General features: G+C 48.2%; 1 protein-coding gene and 1 long non-coding RNA gene across 4 annotated transcripts; one reads left to right on the top strand and one right to left on the bottom strand.

Annotated features, from left to right (window-relative positions):
- Positions 1–10: 10 nt before the first annotated feature.
- Fam187b (family with sequence similarity 187, member B) lies at positions 11–17,469 on the top strand. Of its 3 annotated transcripts, none has more exons than XM_063274547.1 (2): positions 11–771; positions 1,062–3,889. In XM_063274547.1, the coding sequence occupies exon 2, from the start codon at positions 3,173–3,175 to the stop codon at positions 3,887–3,889; it is 717 nt and encodes a 238-aa protein (XP_063130617.1). In that variant the 5' UTR covers positions 11–771; positions 1,062–3,172. The 3 variants fall into 3 exon arrangements, with proteins under 3 accessions (XP_063130617.1, NP_001388611.1, XP_001069328.3); NM_001401682.1 differs by lacking the exon at positions 11–771 and adding an exon at positions 17,067–17,469 and having other exon boundaries at positions 3,165–3,885; XM_001069328.6 differs by lacking the exons at positions 11–771; positions 1,062–3,889 and adding exons at positions 9,767–10,562; positions 17,067–17,469.
- LOC134483094 (uncharacterized) lies at positions 8,821–9,748 on the bottom strand. Its single transcript, XR_010059984.1, has 2 exons — positions 9,498–9,748; positions 8,821–8,931 (listed from the first exon to the last, which is right to left on the bottom strand). It is a non-coding gene; the product is annotated as an uncharacterized LOC134483094 (long non-coding RNA).
- Positions 17,470–18,394: the final 925 nt, after the last annotated feature.

Genomic DNA, 18,394 nt, shown 5'->3' on the forward strand with positions numbered 1-18,394 from the left:
GCTTCCCTCCCCGGAAGTGGGCTGACTCAGGTGCGCTCCTGCCTCCAGGGCCTGAACCAAGTGACCGCTTTGCCAGGAGGGCGCCCTCACCATAAGCGACCTGTGCAGCCACCTGCTGCTCTGGCCAAAGTTGAAAGGACCGAACTCCCTGAGGACAGAGACCCTCTGGGCGAATTCCACCTGCCGAGAGGGGCCGGGACCTGTGCGCACCTGTTCGCTGCTGGTCCACACCCCTGTCCCCGGCGCTGATGGACCCGCCTAGGTGCGCCTTGCGGGGAGGTGCCAGGCAGAGCCAGGTCCGGCTGGCAAGGGAATGTTGGTGACGCCGCCTGCCTTCCCACTCTCGTCCTGGTGGGGGAGGTGCTGCGGTCTTTTTGGGCTCCCCATTTGAATGATTCGAGGAATCAATGAGGTCGCACTAGAAGAGATGCTCTGGCCCCCTAGGGGACGCTCATGGGGACAGCGCCTTTTAAAAAGTTCCAGTCGTACTTCGGTAGTTTCCTTACTTCCCTCATTTCCTCAACTTGTTCCTTTTCCACCTCCCCCTCGGGTATCCCTCACTCTTGGTCAGGCTTCCGGAAGTTCTGATGCTTAAAGGCCCTGAGCCAAGGTTGGAGACAAATAGACCTGTTTCGGTTCAAAGGTTCCCAGGCCGTCACCTGCACTCCGGGCACCGCCAAGAAGTTCTCATCCTTCTTAGCGCAGCACTGCTGCTCCCTGGTGGCGCAAGGGGAAACTCATTCTGGGAAATTATGAACTGGCCAGTGCCTGGTGAGTTGGGAACCTACCATTTTCCTACCATTTTCTTCTCTGTTTTGTACAAAGGTGTCAGGTCACATCCTTCCGCTCAAAACTTTGCTGTAGTCCCTCCCAAGCAAAACAAACAAACAAACAAACATTGGCTTCATTGACCTTCCCCAACCAACTTTGCTTAGTTGACTTCAGCCATACGGGTCTGGGTCATTTGAACCAGGCTGGTTCAAATGGGTCATTTCACATATGGCTGGTTTGGCTACTAGAATTCCCTTCCGGCTTCTGACTCCTGCTATCATTTCCCTTAGGGCCGCTTTCAAAGGCAAAGGCATCTCAGAAAATTCTACCCTGTTCCCGAGTGGCTTAAAATCACGGCTTAAGTCCAGGAAATTGCCACCGCTGTCGTTTTTACTGCTTGTAACCCTGTACCAGTGAGTGGCATGTGTTACTTTGTGTTCTGTAGATGTCGTTATTATCAATATGTTACCGATATCCAAAACTTGGCCATCATCTCCAACATAGGAAAGAAAGAATGTGTTGGATTAGAGCCCACCCTAATCACCCCACTTCACTCAGCATTTTGACCGTGTCTCCAAAGATAAAGTCTTCCACATAAAGCCCGAGAGTAGTCTCAGCCTATATCCCCAACCTCTCTCCCCCACTGCCCTCCTTCCAAATCATTTCCTGTCATCTGATATTCTACTAATCAGATTTTCATCACCTAGCTTATCCCCTCCCAAAGACAACATTGCTTAGCAAACATTCCACCTCTCCGTTCCCTGGCCCTTCTGTAGTTAGGTGGGGCTATCCCATCAACTACAGTGAGTAGCATATAAGCAAGTGAAGAGGGTTCCCCCTCCCAGTTCAGAACATTTAATAGCCAGCATGTGAAACAGGACCCCCCCCTCCCCCCTCCCCCTCCCCCCACTGCAAATAGTCTTGTTTCAGATGGCATCTGTGGGACACTTGAGGGGGAGCACTCTCTACTACCCAGTGCTGGGCATGAGTGTGAGAAAAGAACGGGGTTTTGAAGCTAAGAGTCCAGAATGGGCTTCTTAGATGATGAAATCTAGGCTGTCCCAGTCAGTACGTCCCAGCAATACGGAGGGGCCCGATTTGTTGATGATTGAAAAGTCTTTACTAACTCCAGGGGAGGAGGCCTTTGTCACTGCTTCCCACTGGACTTCACAAACAGTGGAGACCAGCACCTCTCCTTCCCCCTTCGGATGGACGTGAAGCCCTTGTCCCATTCCCACGTCAGGTACTTTCCTTCTCTGTGACAAATAACTGGTGAGAAACAGGGGTGCTGTTTGTTTGTTTAAATCTTTTTTGGGGGGCTCATGGTTTCAAAGGTTTCTGGGCACGGCTGGCGGGCTGTGTCACTTGGGGCTTGCATTGCATGGTTTGAGAGGCACAGAACCAAGTCCACTGCTTGCTTCATCGAGGCCAGGGCACAGAGAGGCAGGCAGGAAGAGGACAGGGACAATGTAGACCTAAGGACACTGCCGTAGTAATGCTAACTGGGTCCTACGTCCCACTGATGGACCAGCATGACTCCATCTTAAGAGTAAGAGCCATCTTGTTCCAAGGTCATTCCTTATTTCTATAAAACTTGCATCCGACACATCTCCTGCACACGTCCTACACTTTATACCCTGACCTCCACTCTGAGGAGAGGCTCTGCCAAATGATTTTGAAATGTTCCTCTGAGGTCCTACATAACCAAAAAACCTTAAAAAACCCTCTGGCCTTGAAGATTTGGAGCTCACGGAAACTCCACCCCCTCCTGTGTTTGATGCTATTTTTCTCAAACTCCACTTTAGAGAGCCCATCTGACAGAAAATAAAACTTGCATGATTTGATCAAAGAGTTTGGGTAGCGGTCTTTACTCTTGTTCAGTGAGATCAACATTAAGGTTTCTAGTGCCAGCAAAATTAGCACCACCATCTGGGACCCCAAAGTGTGAACTTTAGTGGATGTCTGTACCAAAGCACACCATTGTCTGAGTACCGGATATGTGGAGGGTGAATAATTCTATCTATTTCCTGGGGACATGTAAGTTATATAGGTAACACACACATATGCACATTTCATTCCGTTTCTATTTTATAGTCATTGGTTTGCCTGCATAAAGGCCTGGGCATCACGTGTGTATCTGGTGCCCACAGAAGCAGAAGAGGGATTGGATTTACAGTTGTAAGCTGCCATGTGGGTGCAAGGAGTCAGTCCCAGGTCTCCAGGAAAAGGAGCCAGTGTGCTCAACTGCTGAGCCATCTCTCCAGCCCAAGTTGTTATGTTTGATGTATATGTCTGGAAACTCGCTGAACCCCGGTTCACAGGGCTGGTGGTGCCCAAGTTCTGTGGGTGACATCACAGTGCCCAAGAAGGTTCTGAAGTTCCTTGTGTAGTTGAGTCAGCCATGCTGGCCACTCTGTGGCTGGTTGGTCTTTCTCTTCCCATGCTGTGGGCCCAGAAACTAATCAACTGTCCCTATAAGAATGTGTGTCAGTACGCCCTGCTCTCAGGCAATGACGTGATCCTACAGTGTAACTACCCCAAAGCACTTTGGTATTTTTCTTCATCTTTAGAGGACAAACTGTCCCTGGTCAACTCCATGCCTGATGTGAAGGTACTGTCTGGGAGCGACCTGCAGTTGTCTAACCCTAAGCCTTCCCAGACAGGGCTCTACCGCTGCCTGGATGATCACAAGGCCCGTGTAGTAGAATATGAGATTGACTTCCAGGACATAGCACTGTTGCACATCACACACAAAGACCTGGGCCAAAAGCCCATGGGAAATGAGAGCATGAACCTGGGAGGCAAGGTACTGGTTTTTACCCGCTGGGATCCTTGGCAACATTGTAACCGTTGCCAAAAGCCCGGTGAGCGCAAACGTCTAGGATACTGCTATGTGGAGGAACCCCTAGAAAAGCCCATGCCTTGCTGGCTCTACATGAGAGAGGAGAAGGTGACGGATAACCGCCTGCGGCCTGAACTCCAGATACAAGCCTGCCAGGTGCCCTGTGATACCGCCACAGAAACCAAGCAGCCGTACTTCGTCTTTGACCTATATCAGCTGGACAAGCCCAACAACCATGCTCCACTCAAGTGTCCCTTGGCTTCCATTTACAGGTAACAAACAGGAGCAGGATGCTAACAGCCTTTCTTTTGGCCCTCACCCAAGCCCAGTCTCCCAGGCTATCTGGTGCTAGGGGTCTCCGATAGTAAAGCAAACTCTTCCTCTCAACCCAGAAGCTTTTATGGTCAGAGTCTAGAGGGATCGATTTGCTTAGATGTTTCCACACCAGAAATAGCGTCTGAGCTGGGATCTGGGCAAACGATGCAGAGAAAGGGCGGGACTGAGAAAGACATAGTTCCCGCCCACACAGGCAGCTCGGAGCCTCAGGCCCGAGCTCAGCTGATGTAAACACTGATTGGAGGTCCTGCTGCTGGACCCTGATGGGTGTGGTTTGTTCTCTGTCCTTGCTCCAATGTCATGACGTCTGGGACTTTTCTCCTCCTTTTTAGTTTTTGAGACAGGATCTTTACTGTGTAGCCTTGGCTGGCCTGGAACTTGCTATTCACCAGGCTGAACTCACAAGAGATCTGCCTCCCTCTACCTCCTGGATGCTGGAATTAAGATTGCACACCACCACACCCAGCACGTATTTGTTGGTTTCTCTGCCTGTGGATGGCAAAGGGACGTGATATGACATAATAACTTTAGGACAAAAAATAGCAACAGTTGTAGGTATTGATTGCAAAAACTATTGGTAAGAATGTAGACGAATCTGCTACATAGTGAGACCCTGTGGAAAGAATAAAGCCAAAACCAAACTAACAAAACAAAAAACAGCCCCAAAACCTAGACTTAGAAAACTTTCTTGAAGATAGCTCATCAGATGTTCCCTGCTGAATATCCTTGGTTTTTATAACCGTGGATATTTTAGTTCTTTTTAATTGTTCCTTTTAATTCTCGAAAGAATCACACAGTTTATTTTTTATTTGAGATTTATGTATTTGTCTTTCATGTGCGTGGGTGTTTTACCTTCATGTGTCTGTGTACAGTGTGCAGTGCTCACAGGGGCCAGAAGAGGGCAATGGATTGCCAGGACCTGGAGTTACAGAGGTTGTGACCCCTCCTGCAGGTGCTGGGAATTGAACTTGGGTCCTCTGGAAGAGCAGCTAGTGCTCTTGATCGCTTAGTCACCTCTCTAGCCCCTAAATTAGTGGTTCTCAACCTGCCCATCCTTGTGACCCTTTAATACAGTTAGTTCCTCATGTTGTGACCCCCAACCATAAAGTTATCTTCATTGCTACTTTATATCTAGCATTTTCTTTTCTTTCTTTCTTTCTTTCTTTCTTTCTTTTTTTTTTTTTTTGCCACTGAGTTGTGTCTCAGCTCCTAGGACCATTGGAAATAATGTGTTTTCCAATGGTTAGGACCAACAGTTGGAGAACCACTGCCCTAATGGCTCCTTTATAATGAACATGTTGACTGTATATACCGACTTAGGTATGTGAAGGTTGATGGGAGGCCCCTCCCCCTTCCTAGTGGGTGTTTATTCCGTGACTTGCGTGTTTCTTTATTTTCATTCTGGTGGGGTTGGATGAGAAATATCCCCAACAGGCTTAGGTGTGTGAACACTTGGTCCCAGTTGGTGGCGCTGTTTGGACAAGTTACAGGGAGAGGCAGTCTTGCTGGAGGAAGTACGTCACTGGGGGCAGGCTTAGAGTTTAAGGCTTCATGCCACGCCCAGTTTGTTATCTGCTTCGAAATGGGGCTGAAAAACGTCGTCTCTCGGCTTCCTGTTCTCACAGCCCTGCCTGCTGCTCGCTGTTATGCCTCCTCTCCGTGATAGATTGCTAGTCCTCTGGGACCATAAGCCCAAATAAACTCTTCATTCTGTAAGTTGCCTCGGTCACAGTGTCTTATCACAGCAACAGAAAGGTAACAGACACAGTGTAATTCTAGGGGCCAATTCTGAAGGGATTCTGGCCGGCTTGAGCATGGCAAACATGGCTGGCAGGCTTTGCCCTTCTCTTCTCTGCCTGGCTAAAACCTGTTAGCGTACATTCGTAAAGCTGGCCACCACGGTCTGTTCCCTTTTATGTGGCCACTTCCTCCTCCAGAGGAAGGTCCAGATAGCAAAGTACTGAAGTCTAGCAATCCAAAGCCCCATTTGGCTGCCCTAATTAGCATGCCCAGTTAAAATTAAACACCTCATCCTAACACGGGGTTTCCCTTTGTATCTTTATAAACTGCCAATTTGGGCTGGAGAGATGGCTCAGAGGTTAAGAACACTGATTGCTCTTCCAGAGGTTATGAGGTCAATTCCAACCACCACATGGTGGCTCACAACCATCTGTAATGGGATCTGGTGCCCTCTTCTGGCCTGCAGGCATATATGCAGCACAGAATGCTATGTATATAATAAACAAATCTTTAAAAACAAAAGTATAAACCGCCAATTAATTAATTAATTAATTAATTAATTAGATGTGCCACGTCTCTTTATCCAGAGGCAGTCCTTTGTCCCACTCCAGGACAAATACCCCTGCCCACTCTCCCTTGTCTCCTCCCCATCTCCTCGGTCTTTGTCTCTTATTCCTTGACCTCTGTCCTTCTGGGTCAAATAAATCTCTCTGGTGCTGAGAACATGGTGTTGGGGCTCCCAAGCTTTTGAGTTTCAGAAGGACACTGTTGATGGTTGTGAGAAGACAAGATAGCAGGCAATGAGGTATGTTGGCAGGAGCAGGAGGCTTCCTGGTCACATTGCAATAGCGTGTGGGGATACAGTCCATCATGAAAGTGCAGATGTGGTGTGGGGTAGGCGCCATGGTAGGGGGATCTCCTCACAGCAGACTCTCCTCACCTCATATCTTGGAGCAGGAAGTAGAGAGCAGCTAGTTGTGACATATTGTCTCTTCTTGTAGATCTGGATGTAGAATCCTTAGCTACGTCTCCAGCCCCATGGCAGGCTGTCTCTGTCTGTCTGTCTGCCTCTCTCTCTCTCTCTCTCTCTCTCTCTCTCTTTCTCTCTCTCTCTCTGTAAATTTTAAATTACTGAGTTAATTTCTTTAGTTATAAATAAGTTCTCTTTCTTGTGATAGTGTCGTTGAACCCCCCCCCCCCCCCAGTGAATTTATCCATTCCATCAAAGTATCAAGAAGATTTTGGCTCTCGCCTACTGTGGTGGTTTGAATGAGAATGACCCTCTATAGCCGCATACATCTGAATGCTTGGTCCCCAGGGAGTGGCGTTATTCGGAAGGATTCAGAGGTGTAGCCTTGTTGGAGGAAGGTAGCACTGGCAGGGATGGGCTTTGGGGTTCTCAAAAGCCCTGTGCCAAGCCCAGAATTGCTCTCTCTTCCTGCTGCCTGTGATCAGTGGCTTCTTCTGCACCATGTTGGCCTACATTCCGACATGCTCCCTGCCATGACGGCAACGGACTAAACTTCTGAAACTCAGTGAGCCCCAACTAATACTTCCCTTCATAAGAGTTGCTGTGGCCATGGCGTCTCTTCACAGCCATAGAAACTGACACCTTTACTTAGAAAAGACACCTGTGTGTAGCTGTAGTATGTTGTTGTCTTTGCGTTCTTTTCTGTGGCTTTTCAAGGCTTTATGCATTCTAGGAGAACATTCTACCACCAAGCTACCCCCATGCATTGTGAAGCCTAGACTTGCTTTGAACTCAGGATCTTCCTGCTTCTGCCCCCTAAGTATTGAAATGATAGACACACCATGATTTCTAGCTCCATTTATCATCGTTTTATGTCATTAGGAGCAACACTAGTATCTCCTTTTAAATTGTTTTAAATTAATCCCAGCACTCGGAATGCAGAGGCAAGTGTATTTCTGTGACTCTGAGGCCAGCCTGGTCTACACAGAGAGTTCCAGACTAGTTAGGCCTATACAGTGAGACTCTTGTCTCAAAAACCAAAGCAAGACCTTCCAGGTGATTCAGTGAGGAAAAGCACTTGCCACCAAATCCAGTGACCCCAGTTTGGTCCCCAAAGAGAATATAGTGGAGAAAGAGAAATGTCTTTGACAAATTATCCTCTGACCTCCTACACAGTCACCATATGTGTGCCTGGAATCATACACATGCTTGTGCAGGCATACATACACAACAAGAAACTGTGTGCAACAGCCCCCCCCCCCCAAGATCGAAACATTCCATCCTGCAGGGAAACTCCTTAAGCAGGAAGCTAAGCCACTCAAAACAGCTTCAGGAAGTCCCTGAAACTGACTAGATTCTCTAGGCCCCTCCCTGCCAGAGTAAAGAATAAAAGCTGCAAAGAAGATTCTGAGACTGGACCTGGAAACCAGGTGAGCAGCCTGGAAGAGGTTTAGGTCAACTGAGGCACTGGAAAGGACACCCTCCAACCTGCTAAGTCTGCCTTTGTGACCTGTCACTTATCCTGGGGTGGGCTTTGGTGATGCAGCTGCCTTTGAGCTGTTTCAGCTACTGTAAATAACCCCAATCATAAGTAAGCAACTTGGTGGCATCTGCCCTAGGGTTGTATGAGGGGACATGTGTGTATGTGATGACTCCCCAGGAAAAGTTTTGTCATACAACACACACACCACACACACACACGCACACACACACACACACACACACACACACGCGCGCGCGCACACACACACACGAATAAGTGAATACATATAAAAACAACAGAATCCAAAGTAAATAAATGAAAAAAAATCAGGTAGCTTTCAACAAAAATCTGTATAAAAGCACAGCTCTATATGGACCAGCTGAGGTCCTGAGAATGACCAGGGTCCATTTTCCTTAGGAGAAGTTAGTCCACATTCATCAGCCTAGTAGCCTTCTAAAAATTCACTCACAGCTGACACAGCTGGTAGTGTGTGACCTTGTGTGTTGCAAAGGGGGCAGGTGCCTTGTTTCTTTATTTGAGTGATGGCTGGCCCTCGATAGTCACCAAACACCTGTGCACAGGAGACACCAAAGGAAATCATGTCTGGGTCACCTCAAAGTTGATAGGTGACACTGAGGCCAGTCTGACAAGATGTTTACAAAAGGATTGGGAATGGAGGAAATTGTGAACAGTGTTTATTTAAGATGAATTTTGCAGATGGGGGAAGAGTTAGGGACCGATCCATGTGAAGGTTCTGAAGCAGGCACCCCTCTGCTTGGCTGGAATGCTCTGGAAAACAGGGCACAAGTTAAGACGAGTGGGTGGTCAGAGAGATAGAGGAAGTCAGAACCATGACCAGCAAGAATTCGGTTACGGATCCATCCCCAGGGTTAAGAAGTTTGAGTATGTCAGGCTGGAGAGGTGGCTCAGTGGTTAAAAGCACTGGCTGCTTTTCCAGAGGTCCTGAGTTTGGTTCTGTGACTCCAGGAAATGCAGTGTTTTCTTTTGGCTTCCTAAGGCACACATGTGGTGTATAGACATAGGTGTAGGTAAAACACCTACACATATAAAGAAAAACAAAAACAACAAAAAAGAAAAAAAAATGGCTCAGTGGCAAAGAGCACTGGCTGCTTTTCCAGAAGACCCAAGGTCGGTTCCCAGCAACCACATAGAGGTTTGTAACTAACTCCAGTTCCAGGGAATCTGACATCCTCTTCTGCTCTCCAGGTTCCTGTACATACACAAGACCACAGGACACACTCTTCTCTCTCTCTCTCTCTCTCTCTCTCTCTCTCTCTCTCTCTCTCTCTCTCTCTCTCAATGATTTTTAAAAAGTAGAGTGTGATGGCACGCACCTTTAATCCCATCCTCAGGAGGCAGAGCCAGGCAGATCTCTGAGTTCCGGGCCAGTCTGGGCTACGTACGCAGTGAGACTGTCGGGACACAGTCTACCCATGTAGGAACAGTTGCCTAATGTTCACATGTGTGGTACCAGCGCCTGGGCCTGAAACTCATCTCTCGGGAAAACAGGTGATAAAGACCAGACTAGGCAAACTACATCTCAACTTGTCACAAAGGGAGGGAGTTGGTGGCCTCATAGCCTCTCGGTTCCCCTCACTGCCAAAGACTGAGAGGCTTGAGTTCATGAGTGACCTCACAATGTGCAGGCTGGTGGCCAATACACAGCCATCTTCCCAGTCCACCATGTTTACCATCCTGTGGATACTGCTCAGCTTTGCTCTCCCAGTGTTGGGGCCCCACATCCCTGTAAGCTGCCCCAAGGCCAAGGAATGTGTCCTGGCCCTCCTCTCCAGCAATGACGTTGTCTTGGAATGCAGTGTTTCCGGTGCACACTGGTTAATCTCTGGGCCCAGTGAAGATGGTAAGCCCATCAACCCGTCCAGTGTTCCCAATATAAGAAAGAGACCAGACGGTGGGATCCATATCCAAAACCCGTTACCGTCCAACACGGGCCTCTACCAATGCCGGGACGAGAATGGAAACCAAGTGACCAGTTACAAGATTGATTTCCAGGACATCAACAGGCTGCATGCCACCCATATAAACCTGGAGCAGAAGCCCCTAATGAATCAGACACTGAATCTGGGCCACAGAGAGGTAGTGTATACCCAGTGGGGACCTTGGCAGAGATGCAGCAAATGTGACAGTCTGGGAGAGCGCAAACGCCTGGGTTACTGCTACATCAAGGAGCCCTTGGAGGAACCTGTACCCTGCGGGCTCTACCTTGGAGGTGTGGACGTGTTCTATGCCCGAGTAAGGCCTGAGATGCAGGTGGAAACCTGCTATGAGAACTGCGGAGGCAATCTGATGGGTGGACACTACATCATCTTTGATAACTTCAGGTTCACGGAGGGGTCTGAATCGGCACTGCTCACCTGTCCCTTCGCAACCATCTACAGGTGATGGGACCTTTACACCATCCATGCTCCTGGTCCCTTGTCCCCAGGGTTCTTCATGGTGAATCTGTGCCAGGCTGGTAGGGGCATCTTGGTAGGTCAGCCCATTGAAAGCAAAGACAAGGCCAGGGATGCTGGATACATGTCTTTAATCTGAAACATAACAGCAAGAATGTATGTCCAAAAGGATACTGATTCTATGGGAAGAGGGGTTTTGTTTTGTTTTCTTTCTTTCTTTCTTTCTTTCTTCCTTTCTTTCTTTCTTTCTTTCTTTCTTTCTTCCTTCCTTCCTTCCTTCCTTCCTTCCTCTCTCTCTCTCTCTCTCTCTCTCTCTCTCTCTCTCTCTTTCTCGTTTCTTGTATGAGTACACTGAAGCTGTCTTCAAACACACCAGAAGAGGGCATCAGATCCCATTACAGATGGTTGTGAGCCACTGTGTAGTTGCTGGGATTTGAACTCAGGACCTCTGGAAGAGCAGCCAGTGCTCTTAACCACTGAACCATCTCTCCAGCCCTTGTTTTGCTTTCTTAAGACTCATATTTACTAATTTCTCTATGGATTGTTTGAAATGATAAGATACTTCAGAGATTCAGGGGACCATGTTGCTCACTGGCAACATGGCCTTCCAAATAAATCGGTGAGATTTTCTCTGGAATGTGAACAGGATTGACATCACTCACGGGGCCGGCTTCTGTCAAGGCTCCGGTTGTCTCATTGAGGGCTTCCAGTTAAGTTCTGCTTTTCTGCTTAAGTCAGCTCGTAATATTCACATAGAGGAATCTGTAGGGCCATTCTCTGCTGAAAGCATTTTAAACGGAACATTACTCATGAAATCGTCTGTGGTGAAGTGTAGCATCACTAAGAGCAACGAGAATTAGGAGTTTTGTGGGCTGATATTTTGTGAATGTTTTAAAAGCAGTGCGAACATTTTAAATTTACTAATTCTTTCCTATATTTTTTAATGTCTGTATGTTTGTGGTTATGTGTACATTAGTTGAAGGTACCTGCAGAGGTCAGGTCCTCTGGAGCTCAAATTAGGTAATACTAACCCCCCTCACATGGATGCTGGGAACCAAACTTGGGTCCTCTGCAAGAGCAGAAGTGTTCCAAACCGCTGAATCATCTCTCTGGTCCCCAAAGTGAATAGTTTGTTTGTCTGTTTAGTTGGTTTGCTTTCTTTTTGAGACAGGGTCTCCCTATGTTGCTATCCTGAAACTAATATAGAGCAGGCTAGCCTCAGACTCCTAGAGATGATCTACCTCTGCCTCACGAGTTCATATCTCCTAAGACTAATGTTTTACATTTTTTTTTAGACGGCCCAAGCTGGAGGTGGGAGGATATCTCAATAGTTAAAACATTCTCTGTGCAATCTATAAGACAAGAGTTCGAATCCTTGGAACCCACAGGAATGTCGTGTGGGTGTGGTGGCTCACCTGTTCTTTAAGCCTTGGAAATTAAGACAGGGAGTCCTTGGAGAAAGAGTAGCCTGGTTATCCCTGGTTAGATAGAGTTCTCATATCGATGAATTCTGGATTTTACTCTACCCTGCTTCAATGAACAAAGCAGGAGAAAAATTAAGATTTCAGACATCAATTTTGGGCATACACGCAAACACATATGTGCATGCACCTGCACACAGGTGAACACTTACACACAGACACGCAAACACGACGCACATACACATGAAAAGGAAAAGAAATGCTAAAGTTATTAATCATTTTATTAGAACAAATAAGGTCATTGTAAACACGAAGAAAAGCAATCTCACCTATTCTATAAAATGATGTTAAAATATGCCCTAGGTGACAAAGAGGAACATTTCTGTTGTTTATTAATGTATTTTGTGATACTTAAATATTCAGGATTAGTAGCAATACTTAAAGTGTGTGTGTGCACGTGTGTGCGTGTGCGCACGTGTGTGTGTATGTCACCCTTGGGAGCCAGAAGAGTGTCAGGTCTCCTGGAACTGGAGTTATGGATGGTTTTGAGCTGCTACATGGGTGTTGGGGCTGTAATCTCAGTTCTCTGAAAGAGCACCCAGGGTTCTTTATTTTATTTTATGTTTCTCAGATATTTTATATATTTACATTTCAAATGTTATCCCCTTTCCCCCCTCTCCCGTACCCTCTTCTCTCTCCCCCTGCTTCTATGAGGATGCTCCCACTCCATCCCTACCCACTCCAACCTCAATGCCCTGGCACTGGGGAAACGAGTCTTCACAGGACCAAGGGCTTTTCCTCCTATCGATGATGAACAATGTCATCCTCTGCTACATGTGTGACTGGAGTCACGGGTCCCTCCATGTGTACTCATTGGTTGGTGGTTTGCGGTGCCAAGAAGTGCTGGCTGACAGGAGCCAGATATGGGTGTCTCCTGAGAGGCTCTGCAGAGCCCTACTGTTACAGATGAGGATGGTTGCAGCCGACCATTGGACTGAGCTTGTGGACCCAATGGAGGAGTTAGAGAAAAGACTGAAGGGGCTGAAGGGGTTTGCAACCCCATAGGAAGAACAATATCAACCTACCAATCCCCACCAGATCTCCTAGGGACTAAAGCACCCAGTGTTCTTAACCACTGAACCGTCTCTAACCCTGATGCCCCTTCTATAGAGAGCAAGAGCAGATATCGCTGAAATGCAGCAAACTGTTAGGCCGTAGTGATTTCCCAGTAGGCCGTTATACCTTTTTTTTTTTTTAATTTTTTTTATCTGATATGTATGATTATTTTGTCTGCATGTATGTATGTGTGCCATGTGTGTGTTTGTGATGCCTAAAAAGGCCAGAGAGGACATTGGATCCCTTAGAAGTGGAGTTACAGATGCTTGTGAGCTGCCATGTGGATGTTGGGAATCAAACTGAGGTTCTCTGGAAGAACAGCCAGTGTTCTTACCCACCGAGCCATCTCTTCAGGTTGATCAAAACCATAATAATTAGATATCGCCTAAAAGCATCATCCTCCCCCAAGGCCAAGATGTGCACGAGGTGTTCCTTCTCCCTAACTTGAGTCTTTGGCCACCAACCATTTTATTGAACTTTGATCCCTCAAGGTGTAGATCAGAGGACTGAGCAAGGGTATCACTACAGCATAGAGCAGGAGGAAGGGTTTCCTGTGATTCTCTGTGACCTTGCTTTGAGGTAGAGTGTGGACAGCTATTATGTAGCCCTAAAGAATAAAAGCCCAACAGTGAGGTGACACACAAGTCCCAAGGTCCTTCCCCATGTCCTCTGTGGGTCCTCCCCTCAGCACAGCCTTAACAATGCCCAAACGGTGTGACCCCGCAAAGCAGGAGCTGTGGAGGGTCGTTTTCCAGGAAGGTTTGTCTGCACAAGCAATTTCAGGCCACACACAGACACACACACACACACACACACACACACACACACACACCACCACCACCACCATCCACCCTGGGATGGCCTCCAGAGAGGCAGTTGGAAGATAAAGGTGATCTGAACTCCACAAACCCATCAATCTGAACCATGGTAGTCAGTGCCAGAGGACCTCTGAGTGCGTGATGGCCCTGTAAAGCATATGTTGAGAAAGAGCATCACGACCGTCAGTGTTAGCGACACACACACTCTGTGGAGCTCAAGCCCTAAAGCCATAGAAAGCTGGGTTGCTCACACAAGAAGTGTGGCTAACTTCTCAGGGGCCTTGAGATTCTCAAGGATCTGGTGGAGGGTGCTGGGAGTAAAACAACGGTCCAGGATAGACCAGAGCGGGAAGGAAGACATGAGTGTATGGGGTTTGTGGTTCAAGATTAATTGAGTATAACTGTGGTGTTCTCCGTCAATGTCAGAATGTAGACAGAGATGGCCAGACGAAACATCCAGCGAAGGTCAGAGGAGCCCACACGAGGTTCAGAGAACTTGCAGGTCTCAAAGAACAGTGCGCTGGGCTCAGAAGGAGTGGATCTTGGAGGATGGGAAGCCACTGAAGGCACGAATTCAGTTTGGTAGCCTGAAGGAGTCTGGGGGTCTTGGAAGCAGAAGTAGGCAATAGTCTGTCTGTCTGCAGCCACTGCTAGAGTTTTGGAGAGACTTCCCTGCCTCGGGCACTCTGAGGAATCTTGGAGGGACAATTTTCTCCCCCTCCCTCCTCTGTTAACTCCTGCAGTTCCTAAAACTGCAGGGAGGCCAATTTCAGAGAGATCCCAGGGCACCACTGAGTGTGCATATGCAAATCAGGTGGAACTAGGACCAATGAGGGTGGACTCATCAGATCTGGTTGGAGAAGGAAGAACTAAGCAAAAATTGTTAAAAGTTCCAGGTCAAGGTGTGCTCAGGTCTCTACAAGTGTGGAAAATTGTCTGTGTCCTGGTGATGACACGGTCGGGTTGTCGGCTCCTGTCAGTTACGTTGGGGAGGGGAGTCTTAGCAGAGTACGTTTTTCTTTCTTTCGTTAGTGTTGCTGCGGCAGCACTAACAGCCCTCCACAATTGGCCTCTGTTGGCTCCTTCACCTTTCAGGGCTTGATTGAGTCTGCCTTGCATTCTGAAAGCACCATATTGGGGCCACGCCTACCCAAAGCATGCCTGCCGGACAAGTATTGGGGTTTGAGATCAGATCCCCAACACCCGCCAGGCTTGAGAGCCTCCATCTATAACAATGGCTCTGGAAGGGGTTAGGGCAGAGACAGGTGGATCCTTGAAGCTCATTTACTAGCCAGCCTAGCAGAATTTGGAGATACCCTATCAAAAGAAATGAGGTTAAGGATCTGGAGGAATGGCTCAGTGGTAAAGAGCGCTTACCATTCTCTCAGACTTGAGTTTGACTCTCAGTAGCCATGTCTGGTGGCTTACCACTACCCATAACTCCCAACTCCAGAGGGACCTTGCTCTTCAGTCATCTGCACTCTGCACATGCAAACACAGACATACACCTGTGATAGATAGCCCAGCAGTTAAGAGCACTTGCTGCGGGGTTGGGGATTTAGCTCAGTGGTAGAGCGCTTGCTAGGCCCTGGGTTCGGTCCCCAGCTCTGGGGGGCGGGGGGAGCACTTGCTGCTTTCTCAGAAGACCCAGGTTCAGTTCCCAGCACCCATGTGGCTACTCAAAGTTCCAGTTCCAGAGCATCTAAAGACCTGGCATCCGTGGAAACCAGGCACACGTGTGGTGCATACACATAGATGGGGACAAAACACTCCCACACATAAACGTAATAAATGTAATAAATGGCTGAGTTAATGAATAAAGCCTTAAAAGAAAAGAAAGGTAAACAGTGATTGAGGAAGATACCAGACATGGACCCCTGGCCTCACATTCATGTATGCGTGCATGTTTGCATGTACATGAACACATAATTGTTGGGGACTCTCGGGTATGGATTAAATGAATGCATTTGGCTTTAAGGTGAGTACGGACTGTTAGAGGATGAATGTGAATTGTTACTGTTTAGATATGAAGGGTTCCCCCCTGCCAAGAGCCCATGTGTTCAGGGCTTGGTTACCGACTGACAGGTTTTAGGAGAGTGATTGGGTCCTGAGATTAATTCCTTGATAGAGTCAGAGTTGAATGGCGCTTTTGAGAGACGGGAGAAAAAGTGAGGACTAAACTGAAGGAAGTAGGTCAGTGGGGTGTGCCAGAGAGAGACAGACTTGTCTCTACCTCCTTCCCATTCCTCTCTGTTTCCTGGCTTCCTTAATTGGTTTTCTCTGGTGTGTTGGCCCGCAATGAGAACTCAGACTGACCCTGAGTTGGATTCATGTGCCAGCACAGAGTACTACAGCTTAAGACGATAGAACTGGCTGAGCATGGTGGTGGCTCAGCATGGTAGTGTACGCCTTTAATCCCAGCACTGGGAGCCAGAGGCAGGTGGATCCCTGTGAGTTCCAGGCCAGCCAAGGCTACATAGTAACACAAAACATTGTCTCAAAAACAAGTAATGTTACAACAACAACCAGAATACTGAATAATTGTATTTTCTCATCACATTGGAGTCTGGAAGTCCGAAGCAAGCTGTCGGGGGTTGGTGGGGGGAGCGGCTACTCCTCACAAGCTCAGATGCTGGGGAGAGTCCATTGCTGATTTTTTTTTCCTAGCTTTTGTGAGAACCAGAGGCTCTCTGACATTTCTGGGCTGGAAGCTTCATTGCTCATCCCCCTTCTATCTTTTCTTGGCTTTCATCCCTGGGTATCTTTATCTGTCTTGGCTCTAAAAGGTCACCGGACATACTGGACCTCAAGGCCACTCCCCCCCATATGATGTCATTGTAACACGTTGACAGTAACCCAGTTTCAAAATGTGCTTTCATCCTGAGGTTCTGGGAAATGCATGGAGTTTTGGGTGGACAACCTCCCATCTCAAGACCTAGGTCTAGCTAGCCTGGGCCTTGTGGGTAAATGGTGATGTTCTTCGTGAGAAACTAGTGTCCTTGGCTCAGGCCACCCAGCTAGTCAGAGGTAGAGGTCCAGACACTTCCCAGGCCGTACTTCCTGAGCACCCCGCTGGTAACTTTTATAGTGTTCCGTGGAGGGAACAACTTTGACCCCGTGTTCCTCCCATGCAGGCCCGTCCACTGGGAAGTCAACGACAACCCTCTGACATGGCAGGACCAGCTCTCTGGCCAGGAGATCAACACTGTCATGGACCTACACAGCGGTGGCCAGCACCTCAAGGTCTTCCAGCCGGCCACTTACAGATGTTTTGTGGCACAGGAGCTCATAGCCCAGTTCAACCCCACACCCTCTGCCTGTCAGCTGGAGGCTGAGGGACAAGCCAAAGCCCAGGGACCTTGGAGGTCCAGGATCCAGCCAGGCAAGGCGGACTCCGTTCTTAGGGGATTGAAGTTACTGCTGCTGATTGTTTCTGTGCTGGCCGTCGGAGGGTTTCTCTGTAAGGTGGTCTTCCGTCCTGCCTGCGGCCAGAAGAGGAATCAGGTCCTCCTGGTGAAATAAACTGAGCCTTCTGTAGCCAAGGGGACCTGGTATCTCTCCACTGTCCCGTCCTTAGCTCTAGCCACCCATAAGCAGCACCCACCACGTGAGGCCCTGGAGGGGTGTGAGCCAACACAGACCAGGGTGAAATCCAGGGGCCCCTTCACTCCTTGTTGTATTCCCTACTCGGCTAATCTATCGATAACCTCATTGTACAGATAGGAAAACTGAGGGGAGTCTGTCTAGTCATTGGAGATTTGGAATTCTTGGGTTCCCCAGAAGGAGAAAGGGAGGGAGGGAACCTTCGCAGCGTTCTGTGGTATGACTTTCTCTGAGGAGGTGTGAACAACCATCTATTCATCCCAGATCAGACACTAATGACAGACTAAAGAAGTGACTATGTAAAACTGGTTTGGTGAACTAGTGAGTTTATTGGGGTTCCTTACAGGAGAATGGGGGGGTGCACTTATGTGAGCGAGAGTGACTCTAAAGCAACTGCATCACCCAAAGGTCCAGCATAAATGATGTCACTCATGAGGGCCCGGCATAGGTGATGTCATAGGATCCCGCATAGGTGATGTCACGCATGAAAGCTGCCTTCTTAGACTTTCTGTACAACTTGTAGACAGCTCCACCGAAGAGTCTGCTCTTCCCCAGAGAATGGTTGCTGTTTGTGCAGCCATGGGGAGGGTCTTGTGAACCATGGAACTTTCCAAGTTTCCTGAGTCTGGGTCTTCCTTCCCCCCACCCAAAAGGAACACGTCAACTGGAAAGGGATATTAATAACATCCCAACGGGTGTCTCCATTGTATATTGTGTCCTTGTCATTCAACCCTCTCTTCCAGGGACAAGATGGAGGACACATATGGGCATCTCTGAGCACCACCCTTTCCCCTTTCGGTCTGCACTGGATCCCTGGTGCTTTTCCCTGCTTGTCCCTTAGGACATCTTCCTCTACTAA

The sequence above is a fragment of the Rattus norvegicus genome, chromosome 1, assembly GCF_036323735.1.
Source record: "Rattus norvegicus strain BN/NHsdMcwi chromosome 1, GRCr8, whole genome shotgun sequence".
NCBI classification, from domain to species: Eukaryota; Metazoa; Chordata; class Mammalia; order Rodentia; family Muridae; genus Rattus; species Rattus norvegicus.

Excerpts from the sequence above, each read along its gene's own strand:
- Fam187b (XM_001069328.6), top strand. The coding sequence starts at position 9,787 with ATGAGTGACCTCACAATGTGCAGGCTGGTGGCCAATACACAGCCATCT. Across the intron at positions 10,563-17,066 it reads CCCTTCGCAACCATCTACAG|GCCCGTCCACTGGGAAGTCA; the intron begins GTGATGGGACCT and ends CCTCCCATGCAG.